The 27,541-nt window shown below is 40.5% G+C and overlaps 1 protein-coding gene across 1 annotated transcript in view; it reads right to left on the reverse strand.

The window, feature by feature from the left end:
* LOC137912723 (furin-like) overlaps window positions 1-27,541 on the reverse strand; it is a 45,063-nt gene that overhangs the window by 9,504 nt on the left and 8,018 nt on the right. The window contains exons 2-7 of the mRNA XM_068756857.1: window positions 15,051-15,149; window positions 11,664-11,759; window positions 9,958-10,086; window positions 9,757-9,833; window positions 2,869-2,957; window positions 974-1,146 (exon numbers count right to left, since the gene is read on the reverse strand). Coding sequence (XP_068612958.1) covers window positions 974-1,146; window positions 2,869-2,957; window positions 9,757-9,833; window positions 9,958-10,086; window positions 11,664-11,759; window positions 15,051-15,149 — 663 coding nt within the window. The remainder of the gene's footprint in view (window positions 1-973; window positions 1,147-2,868; window positions 2,958-9,756; window positions 9,834-9,957; window positions 10,087-11,663; window positions 11,760-15,050; window positions 15,150-27,541) is intronic.

The raw sequence follows: 27,541 nt of genomic DNA on the forward strand, positions 1-27,541 counted from the left end.
AGAAAGTGTGCAGTCTAATTAAATTATAGACAAATTACAGCGGCGGTTAAATCTGTTGAAACCATTGTTCTGCATCGGTGCTCCGCTGCTCTGTTACAGTTCTCCCAGCTCACATTTATTATTTAGCTGCTTTTAGAACCTCCTTTAATGCAGCACGCTGACTTTAGCTGTAGACACCGTGACGCACTCTTTAATGGCACACGCTATTCAACCTTCAAGGACTCGCCCGTGGCTAATTAGCAATCTCACCTTGATTTTGTTCTTTTCAACAACACGTAGAAAATGGAAACATGTTCAGATTTAATTTCAACATCGCTGTTTGATGGCTTGTTGAGAATTAAAGATAAATAAATAAATGAGTTCAATATTTTTGGTAAAAGGCACAGTATTTGTCTGCTTGCTGAGAGTTAGGGAGGAGACTAATGCCGCTCTTATGCCTGTGGCATAAATATAAGATAGAGCCAGCGGCCATATATACTGCAGCTTAGTTCAGCATAAATACTGGAGCTGGGCAAAGAGCTTTGTCTACAGTTCCAAAATCTTCAGCTCAGAATCACCATATTGTGTCAGGTTGGCTTAACCCGCATATGAAGTGAATTCTAAGTAGAAGACTTGCATCCAAGGACATAGTGCTTGTAGAAAAAACTGAATTTGCGCTGATATGAATAGCTTTAACCTTTATCACTGAAGACACAATACTATTCAGAAACGTGTTTTTGTGTGTGCATAGATTACTCTCTCTCATTATAACAGAAAATTGGCACACAGACATGAAAACTGCCTAATCTCAAACAAGACTAAAAAGTAGAAAAGCACTCAGAGAGCGCAGACCTCCGCCAAGCAGCTCATTCCCTTCCTAATTGGATTTACGCCATCCACATGGTGATCTTTATCATCACCAAAAGGTTCTAGATTCTTCTCGGTATCTTTATACATATATCAATTAAATGTACATTCATATGCTCTGACTGACCATGGTGATTCCCTGGAAGAAAGCCTCCTTAGCCAGCCTGGCAGGGCCGTCCAGTGACTTGCCGTCATCCTCTGGGCCCCAGCTGGCGCTATAGACATGGATGTGCTGAGGATTCAGGCTAAGCGAGTGTGCCTCCACCACGTCCGTCACCTCCCCATCCAACATACGAACTCCTGTAAAAATTTAAATACGTGCACAGCAATGCAGAATCGGTTACAAAACTAGATGTCATGGAGTACCAGTAAGAAATCGTTTAGACTGCAAGTCCCCGTGAAAAACATTAAAAAAACAGGAGAAGCTAAAGATTTCAAAGACAAACCGAATGGTTCGAGAGTTCCGGTTTTAATGAGCGAGTGCAGGAGAGAGAGTTCACCTGCAGCCGCTGCTCTAACAGAAGCGACAACATTTTACTGATACACAAACAGAAAACGCTGCTGGTTGCTAAATCGAGAAAGCCGTTTCCTGACCCCACTGAACCCACAGCAGGGACAAGAAGGACACACACACACACACACACACACAAATAGAGCTGAGCAGGACATTTACAGAACCTTCAAGCGACTGTTGTCTCTACAGAGTAGCGCAGAATGTCACCTTTCACAACGGCTGAACGCACCCCTGTCTGAGCCTTTGAAGTCAGTAGCATCAGATCAGTCCTCTGAACATGACTGCACCCTCATTACTGATAAAGCACCCCCCCCAGACACGGAGGGCGTCGCAACAACTGCTGACATTTACGCTAAGACTTCAATAACCCATCGAAGACAATGTGCCTGGCCCGGCAGGCGTGAACACGCGCCAGGAGGGATGGAGCCAAAGCAGTATTTACTCTGTTGGAGAGCAGATTCGCTGTAACAGAAGTCTGAATACCAAGTAATCTAACCCCCCCAAAAAAGAGCAATGTTTGTTCAACGGTCCCTGTGAATGGGCTCCGTTACAGCGGTAATAATAACTATCCTGGCAATGTCATCTACGCCCTGTGGCTCAGCAGTTCCTTATTAATATACGGTAGTGTGAGCTCTCCCACTGAGTCAGAGGGAGCAGGGTGGAAGACAGGTGTGTGTGTGTGTGTGTGTGTGTGTTAGGAAAACAGGTATTGCATGTGAAAAGAATCACCAAATTAGCAAAGCAGAGTTGATGACAGTTTTGGACACAAATGACCAATTATTGTGCAGCAAGGATTCTCGTATTTATGCATTACCACCAACATGGCCGATTGTGCACAATCGCACGTCGCTGCTAGCAAATCACAGCTGCTAATAAACAATCTACTGACCCCCCTGACGCGAACAGATTCGCAGAGGAATAATTGACGAGTGCTGGGCCGATGCGTGACTTCGTCTGCAGATAAATGTTGCTGAAAACGAAGGAGAGTTATGACTAACATCTGTGAATGGGACTGCTTGGGGGGGGGGGGGGGGGGGGCACATGAGTCTCGTTGGCCGCCTTCACGTCGCTGACAAATTGTTTTGTGACAAAGGTTACTTCGTGCCTTCTAGCAATATTTCATCAAATGCTAAACATCCTTTCTGACTTAATTTGCGGTCACATTTATATTCCAAATGAAGCTGCATCTTCTCTATTAATGCATATCTGGAAATACTGAAAGCAATATTGTATTACAGTTTTAACTGTACAGCCCTAAAAGTCAACTTTTGCAGAAACTGCAGAAACATTTTAGTGCTATGGCTTTCACTACCAACATAACTAAATTTTAAAAAGATCTCACACTGCACAGAGTTCCCTACACTTTCAGCTTGACACTTTACAGTCAAGCTGAAAGAAATCAACAAATACACCAATTGTTGAGATTATTGTGCATATTATTTCTCTATAAACACCTTCAGACGGATTAAACTAAACACTGCCCCCCCCCCCCAGACTGCTTCACTCACCTCCAATCTTAGCATTGTAGGCCACACCTACACCACACACACCATTGTTGGCTACAGCTGCAACTTCTCCAGCACATCGCGTTCCGTGTCTGGGAAAAGAAGGAGTCAGAAGCACACAGCTCATAAGAGAGTATTAAAAAAAAAAAAAGAAGAAGGAAGAAATAATTTACACAGTCAGCAGGGGAGTTACAATACAGCAGATAAATACTGATGGTAACAAAAAAAAAGGCTGCCATTGTTTGGAACTCCTGCTTTGAAATAAGAATAAAAAGAAGATCCCTTTTGTTCCTCCTGCTGATTTGTGTTGGCGTCAGCGTCATGCTGAGGCTCTATCAAACCTCGAATACCACATTTGTGCATACAAAATAAACGCGTCGCAGAGGAGTGTGTGAAAATTTCAAGGGCTGGTTAGATGGCAGGCTTAGAAATATTTTAAATAAAACACATTCTTAATCAGCCTCTTACTGCATCAGTGAGCGAGTGATTCCCACGTGTGTGTGTGTGTGTGTGTTTGTCTTCTAGTTGGAGTCATGCAGTTAATGCATTTAGTTTTATAATAGAAACAAATGTGCTGCTACCAACTTCCAGAGATCAGTAAAACGGATCAAAATCTGCTGACAGTTTGTGAGGTTGTCTGTCTGCACTGTCAATCAAATCTCGTTCAACACCCACACAGTCACAGTACAGGGAGCCTTTTTTCGAAACACTTTGCTCCATGAACAGTACACACTTTCATCTATATTATTTCACAACATGTACATAGTTTGACTAGTGAATTCAGTCAATAGTACAGTAATTCTTTTAAACACAGCTACAGAGACCCCCCCCCCCCCCGCCCCGCCCCGCCCAAGGAGAAAGACAATGATCTGTCCAATAATAACTTTAACTCGACTGTCACTGGCCACCAAAATGAGATAAAAGGGATGGTTTCACGAACATGAATTATTGATGGACTCACATTAATAACTCAGCTCAGAGTTTCAGAGAACAGACAGGTTCCTCATAAAATGTTGTCAAAATGTCATACATAGATATTTCAGAAGGGGACCCCCCACACACACGCACTGCAAATTGAAAAACATGCTCCATCAACTTCAGGTCCAATCTTGCTGGAACAGCTTTGCACATCTTCAGGAACCCCCCCCCCCCCCCCCAGTGTAATTTGTTATCTATAGATAACTATCTTAGCTATTTCTATTTTAATGTATGACACTAATTTCCTTTTTCAATATCTTTAGCCTCATAGCATAATTGCCCATCATCAATAGGCATTGCCTAAGAGTTAGGCAATTATGCTATCAGGCTAACAATCTCTTGTTTTGGCAGCACAGTGGTCAGCGCTGTTGCCTTACAGCCAGAAGGTCGCAGGTTTAAATCCAACTGGAGTTTGCATATGTTAGCATTGCTGTCACGAGGCTAAAGTCCATTGTTTTACTGCTAAATAGCTTATTTCCTTTTGTACAAATGGGAGAAGGTAATGGAGAATTGAAAGTTGCCTCCAGGACATAGACTAACAAATGTGGGGAGGGCATATTTTTCTTTTGGGTCTATGGCAGTGTTCATTAGAAACTGAAGCTTTAAAACACCTTAATGACCTAATTAGCATTGTAGATCATTCAAATTCACATCCCCGAAGCAGCCTCTTTATCAGATTATTCAGATTCTATAACAATCGAGGCTTTCACTGTAGATTTCACTGCAGGAAGCATATCTTTGGGTGATTATCTGTTATTTCATCACAGCACTAAAGGTGAATAAACCTTCTAGCTCATTACATTTCAGCTCCATTATGCATCTAGCATATTTATCTTATGAGTAATGCTATTCAAGACAGACCTAGAACAGTGGAACTAACATATTTTTTTAGATTTTAATGCCTCTGTTTAACATAAAAACATGCATATTTGAAGACCTACAAGACGCATGCTTCCAATAATTTATTGGAGCAGTGGCTCACTGCTGCACACCAGTCTGTTTCAATGTGTTGGGAACAATTGTTTGCACTTGATTCTTTGACATTTAAAACAAAAATGTAATCCCATAATTATCTAGATTTTAAATTATTTTATACATCCCATTTTCCTCTGCAGTGTGGTTCTTTTAATGTTGGTGCAAAATGACACATAAACACAGAGGAAGCCCTAATTACTAATGAGAACATATTGTCTCACTTTCCTTAAGTACTCATGCCAGAAAGCCCACAACCATTCACTCTATCCTAAATACACAGTCAGCATTTTAGCTGCATATATGCCAACCGCATCTGATGCTCATTTGTGAGACCTGACCTGAAAATCCACACGATTCCCCCACAAAATCTATGAGGAAAAAAATGACACATGCAGAAAAGTTAGAAATAGAGTAAATACATCATCTATCGCTGAAGCAGAGGATGGAAAAAAAACGACAAACTTTGCCCAAGAGCCAAACTGAAGAGAAAGACCAAACAAAGCTTAAACACAGCTTTGATAAGGCTGCTGAACTAGAGCTACTCATTTCACACAGCCAATGGAACAGCTGTTATCTTATCAGAAAGAGGGAGGAAAAGGGGGAAGAACGAGGCCTTGGTGTTATCTCGCCGGCTCCACCGCAGGAACCACACTCTGTCAAATGCTGCCTTGCTTTTAAGGAAAGTGTAGATATGTCACTTGACACATTCTCGCTCAAGTAACCGCAAGGACCCAAAGGACTCTGCTACTGAAACACTTATCTATTTTCAAATATGTCTAAAAAATAAGAAAGATACGAGATAGACAACTTTAGCAAAACATATAGGACTTCATTGAATTGTGTCCATGGCATCATAATGCATCCCTGAATGCGACTGCATCTAAGCCATACTCGGCTCAACTGTGGGATCACGGCATTGCTTTGTGGGTTCGTATCTGCTTTTAGAAGGACTGAATAGGGGCTCTTCATTGGAGCTTCCAAAAGGATTAGGCTGTTTCCCCACTCAGCACAGCACAACTAAGCCCTGGCCTCAGGCAGGTTTGTTCAAATGGTTTTACTGGAATGTTACGGGGAGAGCTCCTCATTGTGTGGTCGGATACAGAAGCGCTATCTGCTGCCTTGTGAAGACGATCAGATATTTGTTCTAAATCCCAGAGTTGAAGGTCTTGGGTTTTGAAAAAAACTACACAAATTAGATAATTTGTAATTCATTTCAGTGAACTTCAGTGGGCAGAATTTTTGAGTGGTTCAGAAACACAAAGTCCTTCATCTGTCAAGAACCACTTACACCTTTAGGCAGTTAAATGTAAACCCCAGTCACCGGATTGCTGACTGGGGTTTCAAGCAGCTTTTTTCTAGCATTTTAATAACACGTTTTTGTATTGCAATAAATAAATATATATATATATATATAAAAAAACAGGCAAAAAGCCAGATGAACTGAGTTGAAATATGAGGTTCATGTTAACAACACCTCAGAAAATGTCTGCCTGGCTGTTTCTAATATAAAGACACCCTGGCCTGCAGAATAACAAAGACAAGAGGAAGCAGAATTATATTATTCAGGTTTGAGAAAGAGTGGCAGCCACTCTCTATTCTACTGAGACCCGATGTTGAGTTCTATAACGTGTCATCACCTAGGTGACCTTAATGCTGTGTTAAACCTCATAGCAGGGATGTTACAGCAGACCACACAGAAGGAAGCTGTCTGCTTCGGTTTGATGATTCAGGCTCTTTGCCTGTCTCTGTATTTCGTATATTTGCAGTAGGACTGTAGAATGAAATGTACTTACACATAATTCAACATGAAATGTTACATAATGTTACATTGTAAATTTATAGACTCAGTGAACTGCCAAATTTAAACAATTTCATTGGGTAAAGAAAAAGGAAAACATGAATGATATAATCTGGAAGACATGGTAGAGGAAAAAATTTCAGAAATATGTCAGAACATTACCATTTTGTTTATGCATGAAAATATATGTGAAAATATTTACAACTGATCACGTATTAACTTTTCAACAGCACAAAAAAAACAAGACAAAATCACTGGATCAAAAGTTACTCTGCTTAAAGTCACCAACTACTTTACCCCTTAATGACTGCAGGGGTTCTCTGACCGTACTAATGCAGCGGATCCCTGCTCAGCCTTGACTAATACCAGAAGAAATTAACACTACGAATCAAATTAAAATGATTTGTCTTCTGCAGCAAGTGATGCAGCTGCCTTTATCACTTTTCCTATTGAATGCATTCTTGATGAAGAGGCACTTTCATGGTCAGAGAAACTAGTAGTTGAGCCCCCACCAAGGACGAAGCACAAAACGAGAGATGCGTGCAAAACACTTTGCTTGGTCTTTCTCATCGTCATCATTCAGATCAGCTGACCACACCTCTTCCTTTATCTTTCAGGCCTTGAGTTGCTTCAGTATTCAAACTCTGCCATGGATTGGATTGAAGGACACACACACACACAAGTGTAACATGCCAGTAAATTTCTAATAAAGGCCGTCCTTACACAATCTCACACTAAAGACATGCAGATGTGAAATAATGGACACCTGTGAGAAGTTCCTGACAGGCGAATGTCGCTCTTCCCCAGGGTTTAGAAATACAGACCATTTTTCTCTTTTGACTCACGTTCTCCCCGATGAAAGACAACATGAATTTGAGCAAGCAGGAATAAATGAATGAGCACAGCTGGTTGTTTTGCTTCGGGTTATACATTTAATTATAATATCCACACTGCATGCCCCCCCCCCCCTTCGCCCCCCATCATAGATATATCTTTTTTTTAGGAATATGTATATAGTTACCAGTATAAGCTCTACTGATGAGATGTGCAAGGGAGGTGAAATCAATGCTGTCATCATCTTTTCTTGCCCAAAAGAAAAATGAACTAATGGATGTAATGAAGGGGAAAAAAGATTAAATTAACCACACACACACACACACACACACACACACACACACACAAAAAAAAGACCAATATCATCATGATAAAGATAAAACAGCCTTCAAATTCTCCGACACACATTTGAAAAATATCTGGCAGATCTCTTACCTCAATATCAAATAGAATCTCTGTGGAACAAGCCCAGAGATGAGAATTCAAAACTCAGCCTGTGATCATTTCAGATGAACTGGGCTTCCCAGATATGGAAATACACGCCTCCAACTCTCCTTTGCTTTTTGTTTCCCTATGAATATATTCATATAATCTCACTGTGAGGGGGGTTGTGAATATTACTCACTGTCAGTCCATGTTAGTCAGCGGTGATTTACGCGACTCTCTGGATATAATTTGCCCGCAGGTCACGCCAAACAACACAGACACACCCCTGCCATTCATTTCATGTCTATGAATTGATCAAATTGAGGCTAATTGCGTTAGCAATTCCACTCACATGACAGATTACTCTGCACTCTATGTATTTATTTTATGTATATATATATATATATGAGTGTGGGTTTTTGAAGTAAAGGCACGTAGCAAGTTAAATAAACCGGAAACATTGAATAATCTGCTCCAGTCATGCTTTGCTCTAACGGAAGGACATGAGATCTGCTTTTACGGTGACAGAAAAGTTTGGGGTCGCTCCGCATGGCTGCTCAAGCTGTCTGCAGGGACAGAAACAAGGACCCAGCTCCAAAAACCCGCTGACGCTACTCCCTTTCAATTGAAGCACACACCGAAGACAAATGGATCACATTTCAGATGACGACAGGAAAATAAATGCTACCTGTGAAATTGTTTTTATTTTACTGTATTTTATTTTCTATATTTTCTTTCTTTCTTTTGCTCAGTTTGTTTGCTGGGTTTTTCCGTGTATCTTTTCCTTTTTAGCTTTTATTTAACTTCCATTTTTTTGTTTTATATATATATATATTGATTGATTTTGTTTAGTTAATTTGAACTTGAGGGGAGGATTTTTATATAAGCCCATTTGGCTTCTTTTCCTCTCCTGCACTATTATTTGCCTTTGTAATGTTTTGTTTATGTTTATTATTGTGCATATGAATAAAATAAATAAAAAAAATGAAAATGAAACAGAGGCAGAAACATTCAAATCAGAACAGCTGCAAAGAATTGGTTCCATTCTCACACAGTATTCTTCAGAAGTTCATGAAGACTTGTTGGGCTTATTTAGCATCTCCCTTTGACCAACTAACAAGAGAATGTGACACTTTGAAATTGAGGACAGAAAAAAAGAGCATCATGGTGGCAAGAGTCTGAGAAAAGAGAAGAACGGCAAACAAATCCTGCTGTTCATTATAGAGAGAGGACGTCTGTTCTCATCTGCTCCAGGGGATTGGACTAAAGTGGAGGACCATGGTGTTTGAAGAAATGGGAATGGAAAGGAGGAAGGTGTTGGCTTCTCCCTCTCTGGAGCTTGAAGTGTTGCGTTATTAAATTGGTGCGAACATGTTTAAATGCGATCACCAAAGAAGGGAAGCGAAGATGAAGAATCACTGAGGGCAAGTCACCAACTATACTGTATTTGCAACAAATAAGTGTCAGAGTGGGTGTGGGGCTTATGGGCTGGGACTTGAATTGCAGCTACAGCAGCTTGGCTATTGTGCACTGAAGCAATGACAGAAAAGAGGGAGCGATCTTTGAAAAATAGCTGCACCAGTGCATTCTTTATATAATTGGTTTCTAAATGCTTGGCAAAAAGCCACATGGAGTCAGTGCCTTCTCAAAGTGTTGCTGCCTGTCAACTAACATTTGTAGGAAGGTGGAGCAGAATCAAACACCGAGTGTTGTTTGTTAGAAAACGGAAATGTTTAAAACATGCAGAGCATGAAAGCATTTACAGTATTTTACAATCAGATTTATACCGTCCGCACTTCTTGCCAAATTCCAACAGGTGCAACAAACTCATTTTGAAGCCGTTTACGCACGTTGCCAGGTTGCCAGTTATGCGACCCTACCTGTTCTCATTTCGCTGAGTGTATCTCGGTTGGGGGTCGGCATCTCCATCATTAACATCATAGCTGGCCTCGGGGTCCTAAAAGAGACACAAAAAGCATCAGCACATCAATCGCTTTGTATTAATTAGCTCCTCAAACACCGTTTAAACACGACTGGTATTTTTTTCCGCGCAACTGTAAATGCAGTTCTGCGTCGCTTACATAATTGCTATTGAGGTCAGGATGATCTTTCTCAATGCCGTCGTCCAGGATCGTCACCACGACACCTCTTCCCGTGTATCCTTCGGCCCAGGCCACTTTGGTATTCAGGTCTTGATGCGTTGGCGTCGACTGAAAGGTGCAGAAAAACCTTTGTTCGTCAGTCAATCTGCTAAGAATGAAGATTCCCAGACAAAACCATGGCAAATGGTCTACTAGTCTGAATAGAAATTAAATAATTTGCAAATACTTTTTACTTACCACAAAAAATAAATAAAAGAAATCACATTTTAAAAATTCAACCAAAAAGGTTGATACAAAATAAACAAGACACAGAGGGAAGATGTGAGGTGATTCATGAGCACTTAAAATTCAATTCAAATTAATTGGATAACCTGTTACAGGCCAGAAATCTGCATGTATCTGCCTCCCTCCCAGTAGAAATAACTGTGCCCAGATTTCAATATGAGAGGCAACAGACCAATTAGAAATATGGAATTGAAAAGAGTGATTGGGTTGAAGAAGACATTTGCACTGGGTGGTATGAAGAGAAGTGGGTACAGGAGGAGTATAACATGGCTCCAGATACGTAAGGCAGATGGAGGAAAGGGATACCGCACAAAAAATCTTATCTGCCCCTTCTTCTATTTGCTGCCAATTCTCCAATTTCACGACAATTTTCTCCACAGTGCATGTGCACATCTTCAGCCACAAAGCCCAGACACTCCAATCTAAAATTGTCTTTGAACTGGCACAGACAGCAGCGTAAATCAACAAGAATTCAATGTTTGCTCCAGCTGAGGCTCCCAAACAAACTGATATAAAATGCCTCTATATATAATAAAATGGTTGTGCTACCAACAACGCTGGAGGCAAACACCCAAAGGCTAAACCACTGTGCAGAATAAAAGGTTCTAGTCCCCAGACGATTGGAGGTCCAGTGCTAAATGCCGGAGGTGATTTCACTTCTTTTGAGTGCCGATATCTAGTATGTCTGAGATATTCAATGCTGTTACCAATCCATGGCACCGACACATGCATTGTGAATATGAAAGAAAAAAAGAGCGGTCAGAGCAAATTGAAGCACCTCTGAGAAAAGCTGCTCATAATGAAACAGGACCATTTTCTACCAATGAGTCAAGGTGAAGCAGCTCAGCAGTGCGTCTGTCCGGACAGTTCATTTCACCTTCACCTCGGTGTCCTTAGATGCATCACATGAAGCACTTTGCAGAGATAATGTTTGGTGTAACTTTTACATAATTTGCTTCTACTGGATTGCTGGACGTTTGACTGACTCATTCGCTTTAGGCGGATGTGATCTGCACCGATGGAGGATTTGTTTTGGGTAGATGGGTATCCGCATCAATCTCAAAATGTAATGGGATCCAAGTTAGTATGAGACCCATCTTCAGAATTTCTTTTCCCCATCAAGATCCATCCAACAGTTTTTCCATAATCCTGCTAACAAACCTAAATTCTTTAGTTTGTAGAAATCAAAAGTGTGGGTCAGATAAAATAAGTGTGTTATACTGACAGCACCCCTTTGAAGCTCTTGTAGTTTTTATTAAAATGCAGTGTGTGGCATTTAAAAAAAATAATACATATACCGGTACAATGAGTGTTTGACTTACATATATATATATATATGTTTGTCATAATGATATTTGCAAAATATCCAGCCTGTAAGGATTAAAAACCATCAAACACACCAGATACCACTGCTTGGAGAAATCGGGGTCTGTTGGGTCTTCATAGACATCCCTCTTCTTCCTTTTTTTCACCACTTGCTGCTCCACCCACAGGACCTGGGGTACACACACACACACACACACACACACACAATCCACAGTTTACATTAATCCTCACATGGATTTGCATCATTTATCATGTTCTAATCAGAAAGTGTTGCTATCTCCTACAGAGCGTGGATGTGGAAAAACATGGCTCCAGCTGTGTTCAAAAAGTAATAAGGAGAAAGAGAGGCAGAGATCAGAAGCCAATCTCATTTATTTCATTCCTGAGGTGCAAAGGGAAAGTATAGCTGCTAAACAGGCGGGGGGGGGGGGGGGGGGGGGCTTTGAAGTCCTACATGGTGTTTGTCAAAGAAAATCCACACGAGGACAAATCATCTAGTCTGTCCTCAGTCTTATTTCCACAGAGTCATGATGTGTTCTGAGTATTCATTTGTTTTAGAATGATTGAAGATGCCAAATTGAATATATTATTTAATGGGTAAATATTTTAACACACAAATTCCATGAATAAACAATACAAATCTGTTTGAGCTTTTATTATATTGCACTCACAACCCCACGGGTGGGAGAGAACAGATCAACCTCCAGATGTGGCGACTCTCTTTTTTCCTTCAACACCCTGCCATCATCAGCTTCTCATTAACAAAGCCAAATATTTCACAGCAGTAAACTCACATTTCCACCGGTTGATCAATAAGTGCATCTTGCTTTGTGCACAGTACAAGGCATCGCTTACATATCGGGAAGAATGTGTTGCCTGCTCCTGTCGTTTTCCAAGGTGGGATCCCATTTGGACACAACACCAGAGTTACTGTTAGTGCAGTACAGACCTACTGATTATGTATATATATATACATATTGCATTTGCATCAACTGACCTGCATGCATGACAATGACTGTTGCATGCATTCTTTTTCTGTCCTAAAGGTCTGATAGTCTGCTGCCTGCTCCGGTTATCTAAGCCCAGAGCTGCCAAATACCTTCAGCCTCTCCCCCCCCCCCCCCCCATGCCTTGTTTTTGGAATGGTGGTCGACTGTAGATTCAAATATCCTAATAATAATACTACCTGAATGACCAGGAGTCTTTACAACACTGTTATAAAAACTGACATTACCTGAGGCTGTCACATTTTTTCATTTTCAGTCAGCTGCCATATTTATAAAGAAGCTCCTCTGATTGGCTTGATTTCTTAACTTGCTGGTTCTGGTTGCACTGCTGTTCATTGTGCAACATCTTATTATCAGGGCAAAAAAACACTGATGCCTGAACAACATGACGAGGATAAACCAATACTCTGGAGTGTGGAGTTTCATTTATAAAGCCAATTAATTCAAATGACTAAAAGCTAATAAATTCACATAGCGGCTTGCTTATTTCCATTAACGCGGCATTCAATTCAATTCAACACAGGACGTGAGGTCATATTTTCAGCAATGGCAAACTGAAATATTTTGGAATTAATGTGAAGAATAAAAGAAATGGAACATTCCAGGCTGCTCATCCTTTCCGTCTAACTGAGGTCTTTGCGAAGACAAAGTCAGTCATGGAGAACTAGGGACAGCGGTTCAGTATAAATACTCATCTGAGGTCTGGGACAGAGGCAAAAGGGGAATCAGGCAGAATCGCGAAAACAGAGGAGACTGCGCATGGTTGTGGTTCAAAAGCCACTTGGGCAACAACACACTGTTTGTTCCAACTTTTGCACAGTGTCCTGCAGGCTGGTGATGAAGGAGAAGCCATGCTGGCACTGTTACTTGCAGCAAGGCACTGACACAGATTGGGCTTTATTCTGCAGATCTGTTCCAGATGGAGGAAGAATAGATGAGAAAGGACAGGCCTGGTGACATCCTATTATTTTCCTCCATTATATATATATTTAAAAAAAACCCTGAAGGAATGAAAAGTAACAAGACATCAAAAGTGTCCATCTATATCCTATATTTCTCTGTACCACATGTCTCCATTGTTGGCCAGAGACTATTAAAAACAAGTGAGGCATGTTTCATAATGACTACGAGTGCTATATTTTAGATCGAGCCAGCCTAACAGACTTTCAGTGCAAACCAGGCATCGCAGAAAAAACTCCAGTTCTCCCATTCATGTAGATTGTGGGTAGTGGATTTGGGTTGTGACAGTTTTAGTTGTTGCCCCCCCCCCCAAAGAGAATTACACAGAAGCCTTTTGGTGAAAAGTCAAAAGACTAATTTGTGGAACAAAAAAATGACCCCCTCCCCCAAAATCAAGCTGTGCTGGCTACTCATATCAACCTCAGCAGCAATCTTTTTCAAGCAGCTTAAAACTTTGTCTGCGTTTCTATTATATTAAAATGCTGTGCTGCTAGGAGACGACACCAGCAGACCAAACATGTTGCTGCCACAGAAAAGCCTCTCCGTGAGGGTTGCTGCTCCTACATCAGCAGCCGGAGCCTGGATGCTCTCCAGGTACTGTTCACAGATCAAACAATGATATTCTCGGAGCGCTGTCCTCCCATGCTGCAGCACAATCCCTTGCTCCTGACAGTAAACCCAAAATTTGTTTTGAAATGGACCTTATTCTCCAGCTGTATTGTTTACAACCCCTGGATGTATGCAACCTATGATTTGAGATGCAACCCTCTAAAGTCTAAACACTGTTGAAAGTAGGTCAGAATGAATGCATTATTTCCCCCTGTGAAATAATCCACATTAACATGTTAAATAAAGAAGCAATCGAGCTTCAGGCTGAGGGTCTTTAAAAAGGGAGAACATTTTGGAAGACAGACGAACAATAGGATATTTTCATGACCAAAAACATCGAATAGCACTTGCCATTTCCATACTGATAGTAAGGCCCCGTCAAAATAATGATATGATGCAATCTTATATCAATAGGTAAACTCTGCCGCAATATGGAGAACGGCGGAGAGAGAGAGAGAGAGAGAGGTGGATGCACTGAAGGGTGAAACATCTTCGAAACAGAGCATGCCACAATGAGGCTCATCACTATGATAAAAACGGTGTGGTACAGCTTTCATTAAAAACTTAGCATTGAAAGATTCTCGATGTTTTCAACACATTAACGAGGTAAATGTGACGCATGGAGCAAGAGAAGAGCCGATGCCTAATCTCTGTGGCTAATCTCTGCGTGACTGGATGCTAAACACTGTAATTTGTACAAAATCAACAGCAGCCTTCCCAAACAACTGTCTCCCTCATAAGAAAGGTGTGGGGTGTGGAGAGGACACAACAAAACGAACCTCAGAAGCATATAAGTGAAAGCTGCCAATGAAGTCTCGTCACTTTTTGGTTGTTGCCAACATGGACTACTGCAATGACCTGGGTGAACGCTGACATCCGTCTTACCTGTGGTTCTTTTTGCAGTCTGACGTGCATCTCCCTGTGGCCGGACAAAGCCCTTTTCTCCACGCTGTGATGCCTGAAGTGATAATAATCTCCAAAAACCTGCATTGACACAAAGGCAAAGGCAATAAATTCAACTGCAACACCGAGCAAGGTATCCCCTGTGCATTTACAAGCAAACATGAAGACACCATTTGGACATCAGAGCCCGGCCATTTCTGTCTATGGATTCAAAACCTAAGAGAGGATCACCACTGCGATGATGAGCACAAAAGTGAACATCACTTCTCTTCGTGGAAAAGAAAAAGCCCAAGGAAGCTAATGTATCAGTGGAGTCTTTGATATGGACAGAGTGTAAAGTCCTATATGAATGTATTAATAAGAGTAAAAAGTCTTATAATCGCTCAAGAGAAGGTGATTCATTTTTGCAAAAGCCAGTGTTCATTATATACATATAGCTGAGGGGCTAAACAGACCCCAGAGAGGCACCCATTACAAATCATGAACATTATAAATCTTTTGATGGATGCCATGTATGGAAAAACATTAGAGGCATTCGTTGGAGATATAGTCCCCTCAGAGCGAGACGAAAGCATTTATCATGCCGCAGTCACAATGGCTTCGCTTGTTCCACGCATAAAAGAGCCTTTAAGGAGAGGCGATTTGCTGACAGCCGTCACCAAACTGGCCTTAAGCCTCAGAGGGCACACTTTCCTTTTGTTAGCCTGGCTCTTCAGTGACTCACGGGTCAGCCTGCCCCCCCCCACCTCCCCAAGTCATGGTCCAGGAAAGCTGACTTGAAAGCAAGACAGAGACTAAATAAGACAGACATTGAGCTATGAGCATGTGAATGAAGACAAAAATAACTAAGCAAAAGGGTGGGGAGAGAGAAACGGAGGAGTTCGCAGCCCAGCATCGCTTTGTATGGCTATTCACAAGAGAGCATCCTCCATTTGAAGCGAAAGCATCGCAATCTGTACAGTAGCGCCACTGGGGTTTGGCTCACCTTCACAAGCCCAGTGGAGCGGTGGAAGAGGGGAGGGAGGGTTGGGGTGTAGGGTTTGACAGGCCGACTAGGCAGGATGGATGTGAGTCGGGAGGGAGAAGAGCAGACACAGCAGGATGGAAGCTTCTCCTGAGGCTGCGGCGGATTCCGCTGGGTGGCCGTCTGCAAGTCGACCAGACTGGAGGACGGAGCTCAGAGACCGAGTCTGGCAGCACGGATACGAAGCTGCCAGCCTTTGCGTTGGTCAATTTCACTACATTTTCTCAAATATTTGCAATTAAGACTTTTTTTTTTTTTGCTCTGATAATTTGTACATAAACCAGTGAGGGTCAATCATTGTGGAATTACTCAATGCTATACAAAAAGGATCCTTTCTCCCCTGCAGAGCCGCACGCCATTTTGGATAGTGTGTGGAAAAGATTAATGAAACCGCCTCTATGAGATGACAACTTTGCAGGGCATTCTGCAAATGATAAAAATGCGGTGAGGCAGAATGTCGACATGAAATAAGATTTCCTCAATGACTCAAGCCCGCATTGGACAGGTAAAATAGGATATGCATTCAAGTTTGTGTGAATTTTGTCAGCTATTTTTAAGTTTATGTCTTAGTCTTGTCTCAAAAGCCCTTATTCGTAATAGGAATTTAGACAACATCATCCTTTTATATTAAGTTTTAGTTGACTGAAGGTCTGGGGATTTAATCATATTTGATTCAAGGAACACTATTTATTTTATTTAGTTAAAGAACATTTTAGAGAAAGACATTTTAGTCTTTTCTAAAACATCCTGGCCATTAGGATTTCAATCTTGTCTATTTAAAACCTTTTTTGTTGTCATTTTATTTTTATTTCACATATTTCACATTTAAGGGTTATATCCAGAGGGAACATGTTTGATTTAATTGTCTATTTTGATGAGATCATTTTGGCCTCAGGTCCTGCAATTATTGGCAGATAAAAAGGCTGACTACCAATCATTCAGGGCGAAAAAAGTAACACTATTTTCAAGAGAAGCAATATTTTTTGATTTGATTGCCTAATATGAAAAAGATATTTCAAATCAGGAAAAGACAGTCTTGATTAAGTAGTAAAGTTAATAGGAGCAGACAGTAAAGGAAAATCAAACAACTATAATAGCATACTACGCAGTCGTGAAAGATCCTCAGTTGATCTTCACTTCATAATATCTTCAGTAAATTAGCTGAAGAGCAAAATGACCTTACATGCACCTCGTCTCAAAAATAATGTCAACACCATGTAATCGGAAATGGCCTCTGAAAAGAGGAAGATGGAAGTATGACATGAGGAATTAATGATAGACACTTCACATTGATTGCGGAAGGGCAGAGAGCTAATTTGTGGTCCACCGGTGTGGCTCGTCTGTGGGACAAAGCCTATTTCCAGGAGCGCTGATGCCCTAATTTACAGTCAATGGCTCTTGGTAAATTGAGATGGACATTGAAACGTTGGTGCAGCTTCCTTCCAATAAGTGTGGCTGAGTCACGCCTCGCTCTAGTCTGAACCAGAATGAGCCACATGGTGTGTGAATGTGTGACAAAGGTAATAATTGAGGCCACTGAGGGCCGTTAGCCGGCCTGACACTACGCTCTGAGTCTGCATGATACATATACTTTCCTTTAAACTCCCCACAGGACACTGCCAGAAGTTGCTATTTCAGGTGTTTCTTATTTGAGCTATTTTGATGACATTGGTGGCCAGGTAAACGTGTAGCTTGGTGTTCACTTTCAGCACACAATGAAAAGCTTAGGTCCAATTTTAATATGATACACATTTTTCGGCAAAACTCCAAAGATTCATGGGAAAGTTTTTTTTTCAGTCTTATCACACGTGCAAGAATACAATTGTGCCTGGAATCTGTTTTGTTCCAGACATGCTATGATTGTTGCAAGACATGGGTGATGGAAAAAAGTAGCTATAACTAATAGTGCTGTCAAGAGATTATTATTATTTTTTTGCGATTAATCAATTATTATCTGTAATTAATTAATCTAATTAATTGCTGAGAAAAGCCCTCAACTCGAGGTATTTTCATTTAAATTCATTGCATTATTGTGGCAGATCAAAAGATTGATATGTAACAAAAAGTAGCTTTATAAAGTCTGAGCCATTTACATTCTGCTGCATTGCAACGAGTCCCAAGTGCTGCCTGCAACATTTGGTTTCGACCATGAGGGGGAATATTGCTGCGTTCTCTTGTCAATCTCCAAATAATTAGAAAGTAAAATAACACATCAGGTCCATAAAAAGTGCTGTAAATTTACACATCAAAAAACAGAACACTTTTCTGAGCAATACAAGTATTTGAACACTGAACTTGTTGGTTTTTCTCTGCTTCAGATAATATAAAATAACACAAGACCCATCAATCTATATTCAGCAAGAGAACTGAACACAAATATTTCAAGCATTCAGCGTGGGTGCTTAAGGGTCTGTCAAACTGACATAGATGGTGACAGAGTTCCCCTTTTATTGTATTCCCTTAAGCTTGGACAAAGTGCATAGAGGCAATTCCACCCCATTGGAAATGCAATCAATCAGACCCATCTTTTTACAGAAAAACACTAGAAATCAGCAATTGGTTAGAGACAACAATAAAAGTATTTCACTCTAAACACAGAGCACCTTCATTTATAGCCTGTAACACAAGATTCCGCTATCCCGATGGACAGTTTTCCACAGGAGGAACATAAATGTAAAATGAATGCGTTGCTCTGCTATTCCTCTGTACAGCAGGATGGCACTGGCAGGCGGCTTCTTTTGCGCATCTCAGATAATTATGTCAGTGGAACACCAGAGCTCATTGATTGCCACGCAGCCCACCAGCCCAATCTCCTCTTTCACTCTCCGTTTTATACATCGTCTTTCATTTTAGAATCGTTTGTTCAAACAAAACACACACGGCACTGTATGCCCTTACAGAAACGGGTGCTTGCTTTGCCGTGTATTGCGTGGTGGACAACTTGCTGCTGTGCTAATAGAACAGTCATGTTATTATTGCCCACTGAGCCACTGGGTTGCCATCTTCGAGACTAATTACAGCTGAAACTCTGGGGTTTGGCTGAATGAGGGAAGCTCATTATTTTACTTTGGAACAACCAGGTTAATTTGAGGGTTTTTAAAATGAAGGGTAATTATTTGTTTTTGGATGTCGCCTGCCTCGGCCACATTCGCAAATTCAGTGAACTCGTTGCTTTTGGGGAAACAGCAGTAGCCACAAAAGATGTGTTTGTGGGTAATTGTATCGCTGAACAACGACGATACAACAATATGTCTATGAAGTTGATACTTGCAGTAGCGATGAATTAAAAGGGACGGATGCAGAATTAAAAGTATGTAAACCGCTACGAGCAACAGAATACATCTTTCACAGCAAAAATACAAGAGGACATTTCAAGCACTTGTTGGGAAGAACAAATATCTTTTTTTAAAATAAAGAGATTCCAGTTCAAGGCATGGCCATCCAGACCTGCTCTACTCTGAGTAGGATGCACTGACAATATGAAAGAAAGGAGAGAAATGTCACAGGAGAGACAGCAGAAAACCAAGTGGAAAATAGTTACAACAGCCATATATGATGGAGGACGTCAGACATTACTGATGCCTGACCCTCAGCTAATATTATCATAAAACTACATTTATACAGTTCTGTCACAGTAAACGGCCACTGCCTTGTATTTCTTATCGATTGTATCCCCCGAAAATCCAGAATAGAACAGAGTGAAATCCTCCTCACTTTACAAAGGCAGCAGCGCATTGTTTAGAGCTTACAGTGCTCCATTACTCGATTAGAGCACCACGGTCCCAGGAGTCAGGCCTGCTAGAGTATCGAAACATAAAATGGGAGGCAGGGCTTTCATTTATCTGGCACTCGTCCTGGGCACACATCTTCCAGTTTGGCAATGGGAGGCAAAACAAATTTATATCACATCGATGCATGCTACAATCTTCGCTTCATCCCCAGAGTATCATCATTGTATTTTAAAATGTATTAGTAGTCGTAGAAATAATAATAATAATAATAATAATAATATGGATCCATTTAAATTTGTTTTGTGGAAAGAGCACATGCGTAACAATTAAACCATTTTTTAGTACAGCAGCATTTGGTAAATTTCTGTGTCTCAACACCAATGAGCACCCAGCTAGCGTTGCAAAAGTGTTCTGTCTGTTAAAAGGTAGTTTTGCTCATGGGTGGGGGGGGCATCGGGAAAAACAAAGCATGTGGCCGACAGAAAGGTCATTCATTTAAAATGGCAAAAGGTCGAGTGAGTCAAGCCTCTTCCCCTGCTGAGGTCCAAAACAGTCAGAAACCTCATGGTCTTGACTGAAGAAAACCAAAGTGTTTATTTTGTTGAGCATGAAGTATAAAACGTTTACTATGTTGCACTAACGTGTTTTTGAATCTAGTCATTGACAAATAATGTACATGTTTTTCAGCACTTTTGCTGCTGCTTTAGTTGAGACACTCGATTATTAATATGTCAAGCAGGCTTATAGGCAACGCTTATTAAGTAATGGAACAAAAGCAAAAATAAAATCTCAAATTTCATGATTAAAAAAAGCCTTTCAAGCCAAAAAGGAAACTTAATGAAGTGCCCTTTCAATGAAAATTGAGGTCAGAAATAATTTCAGATGGAAGGATAAAATTCTCATCTTCCTCGTATTGCGAGTGAAGGCATTGGCGAGAAAGAAGCTGTGTGTATAGCTAGCACTATTAGCTTGGCTCATAACTGGGCTTGATTGGCTCTGTTCTGCTTCCTCTTGCATCACTGCAGGGGTTCGTTGGTCATCGCAACACTTCGAGTGAATGATTTCTGCTGAGATGGAATTCAGTGCTCCAGTGGCAAGCCAGTCTCTTAAATGCAGGATCTCATTTGAGATATTTTGTTTTAGATGCAAATCAATGTTGGAGAGCGCCGAGCGGCAACCAGTAACCCAACGGCTCAGGAATCCCTGGGTCCCGTCTCCGTCTTGATTTGGCTCGCGGGCCGATAATTGCCGACCCGGGATCTTGATCCGCCCATTTTGGAATGTGTAATGAGAAAACTGATTTGACTTGGTGTAATTTCATGCTTGAAAAAATAAAATATGGTGAATCCACACGGAATCTGTGTTTCGATTCAGAATAGACCAGATAATCAAATGGTCTGAAAATATTTTTTTTCCATGCACTACCAGCAGACATCAGAAATTTAGAACATCCAGGAATCCAGACGAAATTTATCCTTTTGTGTTTTATTAGCACGCAGAAAATGTTAAGAAAAGACGTAGTCCTTATCAAATGCCAAATGCCCCCCCCCCCCCACACACACACACAGGGGAAAGATTCTGAGCCATGGCCTTGTGTAAGTGAGATTGAAACACATAAAAAGGCTGTGTGTATGTCAGAACAATCAGTTTGCTCTTTGGCTTTTTAATTTGAGTTCTACCCCAGCAGGGTGATTCATATTCTCGACTTAATCGAAGGTATGTGCTAACCAGCTTGTAGACACAACTAAGCCTCACCAGAGTAATGAATATTAATCGAGTCAGGGGAAATGGATATTTATACAGTTAGAGGCTAAAGTTAGTTAGGTATGGATGTAATGTAATATATGTAATATTGGTGCTTTTTTTCAATGAGCCAAAAAAAAAAAAAACAGCAGGAGAAACAAATATGAAGAGAAAGAATCAGAGAGAGATTGACAGATTTGGTTGTTTCAGTATGCTAAATAGAATGTTAGCTGAAGCTGGGGCCACGAGGGGCCTCTTTCTCTTGCTATGAGGAAAAAAAAAGACAAAATGATATATGAAATCAACCAGCAGAAAGCAAAGGAATTAATCTAAATGGGTTAATTCTACAGTCACCGGAAGAGGGGTAGAATACATAAACGTTTTAAGCATCGGTGCTCTTTGGATCGAAAGACACTGCAAAAATAAATATGCCACCATCATTGCTGCATAAATGACAAAGAGACAAGGCAATTGAGTTTAGCATTATGCAAATGAGGAGTGACAAAATATTGCTTAAGAGTGAATTTAAAAAAAAGCATGCTGCAAATAAGAATCTTCTGAAATACTGAGCATATTACAGCTTTTAGGATTCTGTGTAAGTAGAACTGCTGCTGGCCTTTAGTTTATGCCTGCAGGCAGCACGCCACCTTCATTCTCATGCCATCAACATTTACAAGCTATTCTGATCTAACGTGCATTGCACACAAGCTGCACTGGATTCCGTCATGTAAAAATAATAACAACAATAATAAAAAAAACATTTCCCTCCCACTCCTCTACTCATTTATGCTAATGAGAGCCTCATGCTCAGACACGACTTTCTGTCAGCCCACAGAGTTACAACTCTTTCCAAAGGAATGAAAGGCAAAGCCACTTGTCGGTATGTCAACTACAGTCCCTGTAAAATCACTCTGAAAAGCACTCAAAGGGTTGCCTTATTGATTTTTTCATACACAGATCAGTCAATCTTTCAAATGTTCGCAAAAAAAGGGTAGTAGGAGTACTCAAACCATGGATGGACAGACTTTTGAAAGGAAAAGAAGCAAAAGGTCCTCTGTCTGGAATGTGCCCTTCACTTTAAGGGCTCGCCTCAGGAAAATGGAAAAGCTGTCAGCACCTCCAGACATAGATGTAGAAGATCTGCCGCTAATACAGGAATAGTCATCACGGCCTGATGGCGAAACACCAGCACTCAAACGCACTCACCGACACATACCGGTACTTCTCTCACTGTTAAATCGCTCCATCTGCAGCTCTCCATGTGCAATGAAGACTACATTAAAAAAACCAATCCAAGCCTCCAGCTGTCCCATCCGGCTCTCTCCTCTCATGGTGTCCTGTGAAGGAGCCCTGGGATTCTGCTGGATTATTCATTTGCAGAATGTAACTCCGCCTTCTCTTTCCTACATTGCCCATGCTGAACTCCCCTGGTGCCAGACCAGACTTCCAGGCTCTGTGACCCTATAGTTTGAGAACTAAAGCAAATAGATTTCACTTTCTAACCGCAGGTCTTCCACTATTCCATCGAGTAAGGCCATCATGTTCAGGCCGTCTCTTCTCATGACATAGAGACCCATATTATAATATTTCTTCCAATCTGTCCGTTCAGGCTACAAGTGGTCGGAGATAATGACATATAAAGTTGTGTCTGCCCTGTGCATTTATGGACATTTGGCATTCTATGTCTGTGCCTTTTTTCGAAGGTGAAGAGATGTTTTCCTCCTTTTCATTACACAGTTCAGGATTTTGAAGGCTTACCTTGCAATGCAGGAGGTTGAAAAGTTTGTGCAAGGTGCTTTGATTCTAGTCTGGCTGCACACTGCAATTTTCGTGTCAGGATTGAGCCGTCTGCTGCCTGTCTGCATAAATAGGGTCGTACATGCTGTGTGGCTATGTGCACCTCTAGTCATTAGTCCAGCTGCCACTTTAATAAATACAGTTCCACACCGTATAGAGCTCAGCACAAACCATCATCAAAACAATCATTTGTGTGTCTGTTTCACTTCGGTTATTAATTCTAATTTATGTTTTCACGATGAACGATATTGTTGCAGCCAGTGACGTATTGAAGAAATAAATTAAACAGTTATATTTATCCAGTGATTTGTAATCAAAAGTTATTTTCCATTTAACTTCAACAGCTTTAGATTATATTTCATTTAAAAATCGATGAATATTAATATTTATTGTTCAAATGCTGACAAGAGACGTGCGGTGAGGCAGCAGCCAGCTGAGCCTCACCGTGGATTGAGAAATCACCAGGGATGGATGGGGTAAACTAGTGTATGCAGCAGATGTGTGTTGTGTGTTTGTGCGAGGAAAACAAATTAAAGTGTCCCTACCACACTTATAAAAACAACTAATCTCTTTTACCAGCTATGTAAGAATAATATTTCTATTTACCACTTTATATTCTCTCCTTTGTTATATGTGTGATTGGAAATTACACAAAGGCTCTAAATAGAAGGAACAAACTAATAAAACTCGGTCTGCTCAGCAGCATTCAAATAATTACCCATAATTCTATACTGAAATACATTATAGAAAATTAAATGGGAAATTGTTTATTTCAAGGTCTAATCACACAATGAATAACATGTATGTGTGTGTGTGTGTGTGTGTGGGGGGGGGGGGGGGGACAAAACCTCACATTCTTTACAGAGGCCTGATACTGCAGATTAAGGAGAAGTCTTTGAAGAAGCAAGGCTGCAGTTCGCTCTGTTTGCTTCCTGAGAGCTGAGCTGAGATATGCCATGCAGTGGCCATGGAACGAGAGCAGCAAGATTGGAAGGGTGTGTGCAACTTTGAACCAGGAATCGTTCAAATTCAACGAACATCAAACTCCTTCATGGTACCACAAAAGCTCAGACAGTCGAAAACATCAAAAAACAGCAACTTTAGACTTGGAGCTTTGGGATTTCTGTGTATTGGGAACGGTATCCTGGAAGATTTGCATATCATTGTGACAACTTGAAATAGCCTCTGTAGGGGCATCATGCTCATGTGATGGAATGGTGGAAAATGTCAGTTGCAGAAATACCGCTACAAAAAAAGTTATCAGAAACTGACACAGAAAACCCCAACATGAAAAAGATTTCTGTTTGTGTTCTGTCCTTAACATCCGAGGAGTAGTATTTGTCCTTAACAGTGCAATTAAAGTGTAGTAAAATTATTTAATGCATTCAGTTCAATGAAATTGGGACTATTTGAATCAATAATACATTTTACAAGCTCAAAGTGAAAAAAAATCCCGCATTAATCTCCATTGAATTGAAGTTGAAGTTGATTAATTTTCTTGTTGTTGCCTCACAGCAAGAAAATCCTTGGTTCAATTCCACCTTGTGCGTTTCTGTATGTTTTCCTTGAGTCTAACTGGGTTCTCTGAATCCCGCTCCCCACCACATCACTAAAAACATGTAACTCAGTTGAATTGATCATTCCAAATTGTCCGTAGGCATGAGTGTGAGCTTGAGTGGGTCTCTGTCTTTCTGTGTGGCCCTGCGATGAACTGGCAACGTATACATGGTGTACCCCGACTCTCACCCGTAGTCAGCTGGGACAGACTTCAGCATAACGCGCAACCCGGATTTGACTAAGTGGCTGAAGACGAGGCGATTCCGAAGATGAACGCAACGAATATGAATTAATTGTTCCGTCATATTAACTGCTGCAAAGGCATAACTGCGGACATGGAGCTAAGATAATGGATGACACAATGGACAGAATAACGAGCGTCCAAGCACAATTTATCCTGGTGTGGAATTCAGCAATGCCAAGGAAGCTTTTCTGGTACCGTTTTGAACCTTCCTGTGCTGGAGAGGGCGAGACATTTACAATAATTTCAGTGGAAAACAACACACTGAAATCAGTGGAAGCAAGGATTTACAGCGATCATCCATTTAATGAAAAATGAAAACAGGTCCCACAGACCCGAACACCACACAAGGGTTAAACAAAAGTTCAAAAGAGGAGACAAAACTGCAATCATTGGAAAAAAAAATATTAATTCAGAAAGCATTTTTTTCTTCATGATTTAAGAGTTTAAATGCATGACACTGCAGCAGGGCATAAACTGATATATCAGTGCAACTAGGCAGAATAAGCTACCACTCATGTTTGCTGTGTGGGCCGTAAGCATTTGCGTGGTAGCCCTGAACATGCAAGAGTACAGAGCACTTATTATAAAAGGACTGTTGTGCAAGGTCCCATGATGGGTTTCATAACAATGATAAATGGTTGGAGCATCCTGCTGAACTATTATATGACTCACAACTTTTGGCCTTTTCTATAAAACTTTAAAAGTGAGAATGTACTGGGACACCTTTTGCTTTTCAATTTGCTAGTAATTATGGGATAAATAAATTAACTTGCTTGCACCATCCCTGGAATAAAAGCATAAATACTAATCATCATCATCATGGGAAAAGCAGCATGCAATAAATTGAAGGAAAGTAATCTGAAATGTTCAGAGGCAGAAGGGTTGAGTGTCACTGGCATGTGAACACAAAAAGAAGCTTCATTCAAATAAAGAAGTTCTTTAGTCCCAGTTTATATGACTGTATATCAGGAGCTAAAAAGCACAAGCTGCCATTTGAAAAAGAAAAAAAAAATGCCCCCGGTATGTCTGAGTCTTTCATGTCAGTTTTATTATAGAAAAAAATAATTTGAATAATATTTTAGAACTGCTCATGAAGCCCCGGACATCATCAATTCAAAGAGAATAAAAATTGTCCAAATAAAAATGTATCTCCTTCTGTGCAGCTGTATGTCCACATGGATGGCAAACTCCATTCCCACATTATTCTGGCTGTTTTAAACTCTAACTGCACAGAACTCCTACATAAAGCTGCATGATTGCTTCCATCTGCACACTTCCCTAAAGGCTCTCCATGAAACCTTAGGCAGAGGTCATGGATCAAATTTAAATTAAAGGGATGCATGATATTTGTTGGATGGACAGATCATTGACCAAATAATGAGAAATTGATGTACAATCGGCTGAAAATTCAAGGTGTGCAAATACTATATATTTTGAATATAATAATACAAAACTGAAAAAAATCTGTACCATTCACGTGATGCATTCAATTATCTCATAGCTACATAACGTAAAAAAATATAAAGAAATACTTGATGCATTAATCTTTACATACATTTAAGAAATGGAGATCAGGGGTGTTAAACTCATTTTCTCCAAAGGGCCACAAGCCACATTAGCATTATGGTTGCCCTCCAAAGGCCAAATGTAAACCGTAACACAATAAAGAATGTAACTAAATGTAATGTTATTTAATGTAAAATGGGTCATTTAATGTAAAATGGGCAAGATAAAGAACATTCCACGAGTCCAGTTCAGCACTGGACAGCTCAATAGGTACACATGGAGCTGTCCAGTGCTGATCCTGAGTGCCATATGTAGCCAACATTTCAGCACATGCTGGAAAAAACAAAAAGGTTCAAATAACTTTCAATAGTCACCGCCAGCAGATTATTCATTTCCTGACTGCAGCGTGTTGCTACTGTTATTGCCATGTTGCTGAATTTGTCCGTTTGATCAGTTCACTACTTAAGTTACAAACACTGCATATTCAATTGTGTAGTTGTAAAAATATATGGATAGATTATTGCTGTTATTATAATATAAATCCTTTCAATTGAGCAGGTTAAGAAAACCACACTACTACATCGATCAATAATCAAACTTATTCAAGTAAATAATATCAAATAATAAATAAATTAATCAGTCTGCATCACAATTTGTCTTTGGAAAAAGTGAATCTGTTCCTTACACTTGCACATTTTCCGCCTTCCATAACATCAGTATCAAAGACAATATGTGCCACTGGTCTCCTGATGTATTCCACCCACTGACAGGCACCGCGGTAGCAAGATAATCAGTGTACATGTGAAGAGAACATGAAATGGAAAGATAGAAAACAAGATTCTAAATCATCAAATCAAAGATTAACGTGTGT

This window comes from Brachionichthys hirsutus, unplaced genomic scaffold, assembly GCF_040956055.1.
Source record: "Brachionichthys hirsutus isolate HB-005 unplaced genomic scaffold, CSIRO-AGI_Bhir_v1 contig_1405, whole genome shotgun sequence".
In the NCBI taxonomy this organism is placed as follows: domain Eukaryota; kingdom Metazoa; phylum Chordata; class Actinopteri; order Lophiiformes; family Brachionichthyidae; genus Brachionichthys; species Brachionichthys hirsutus.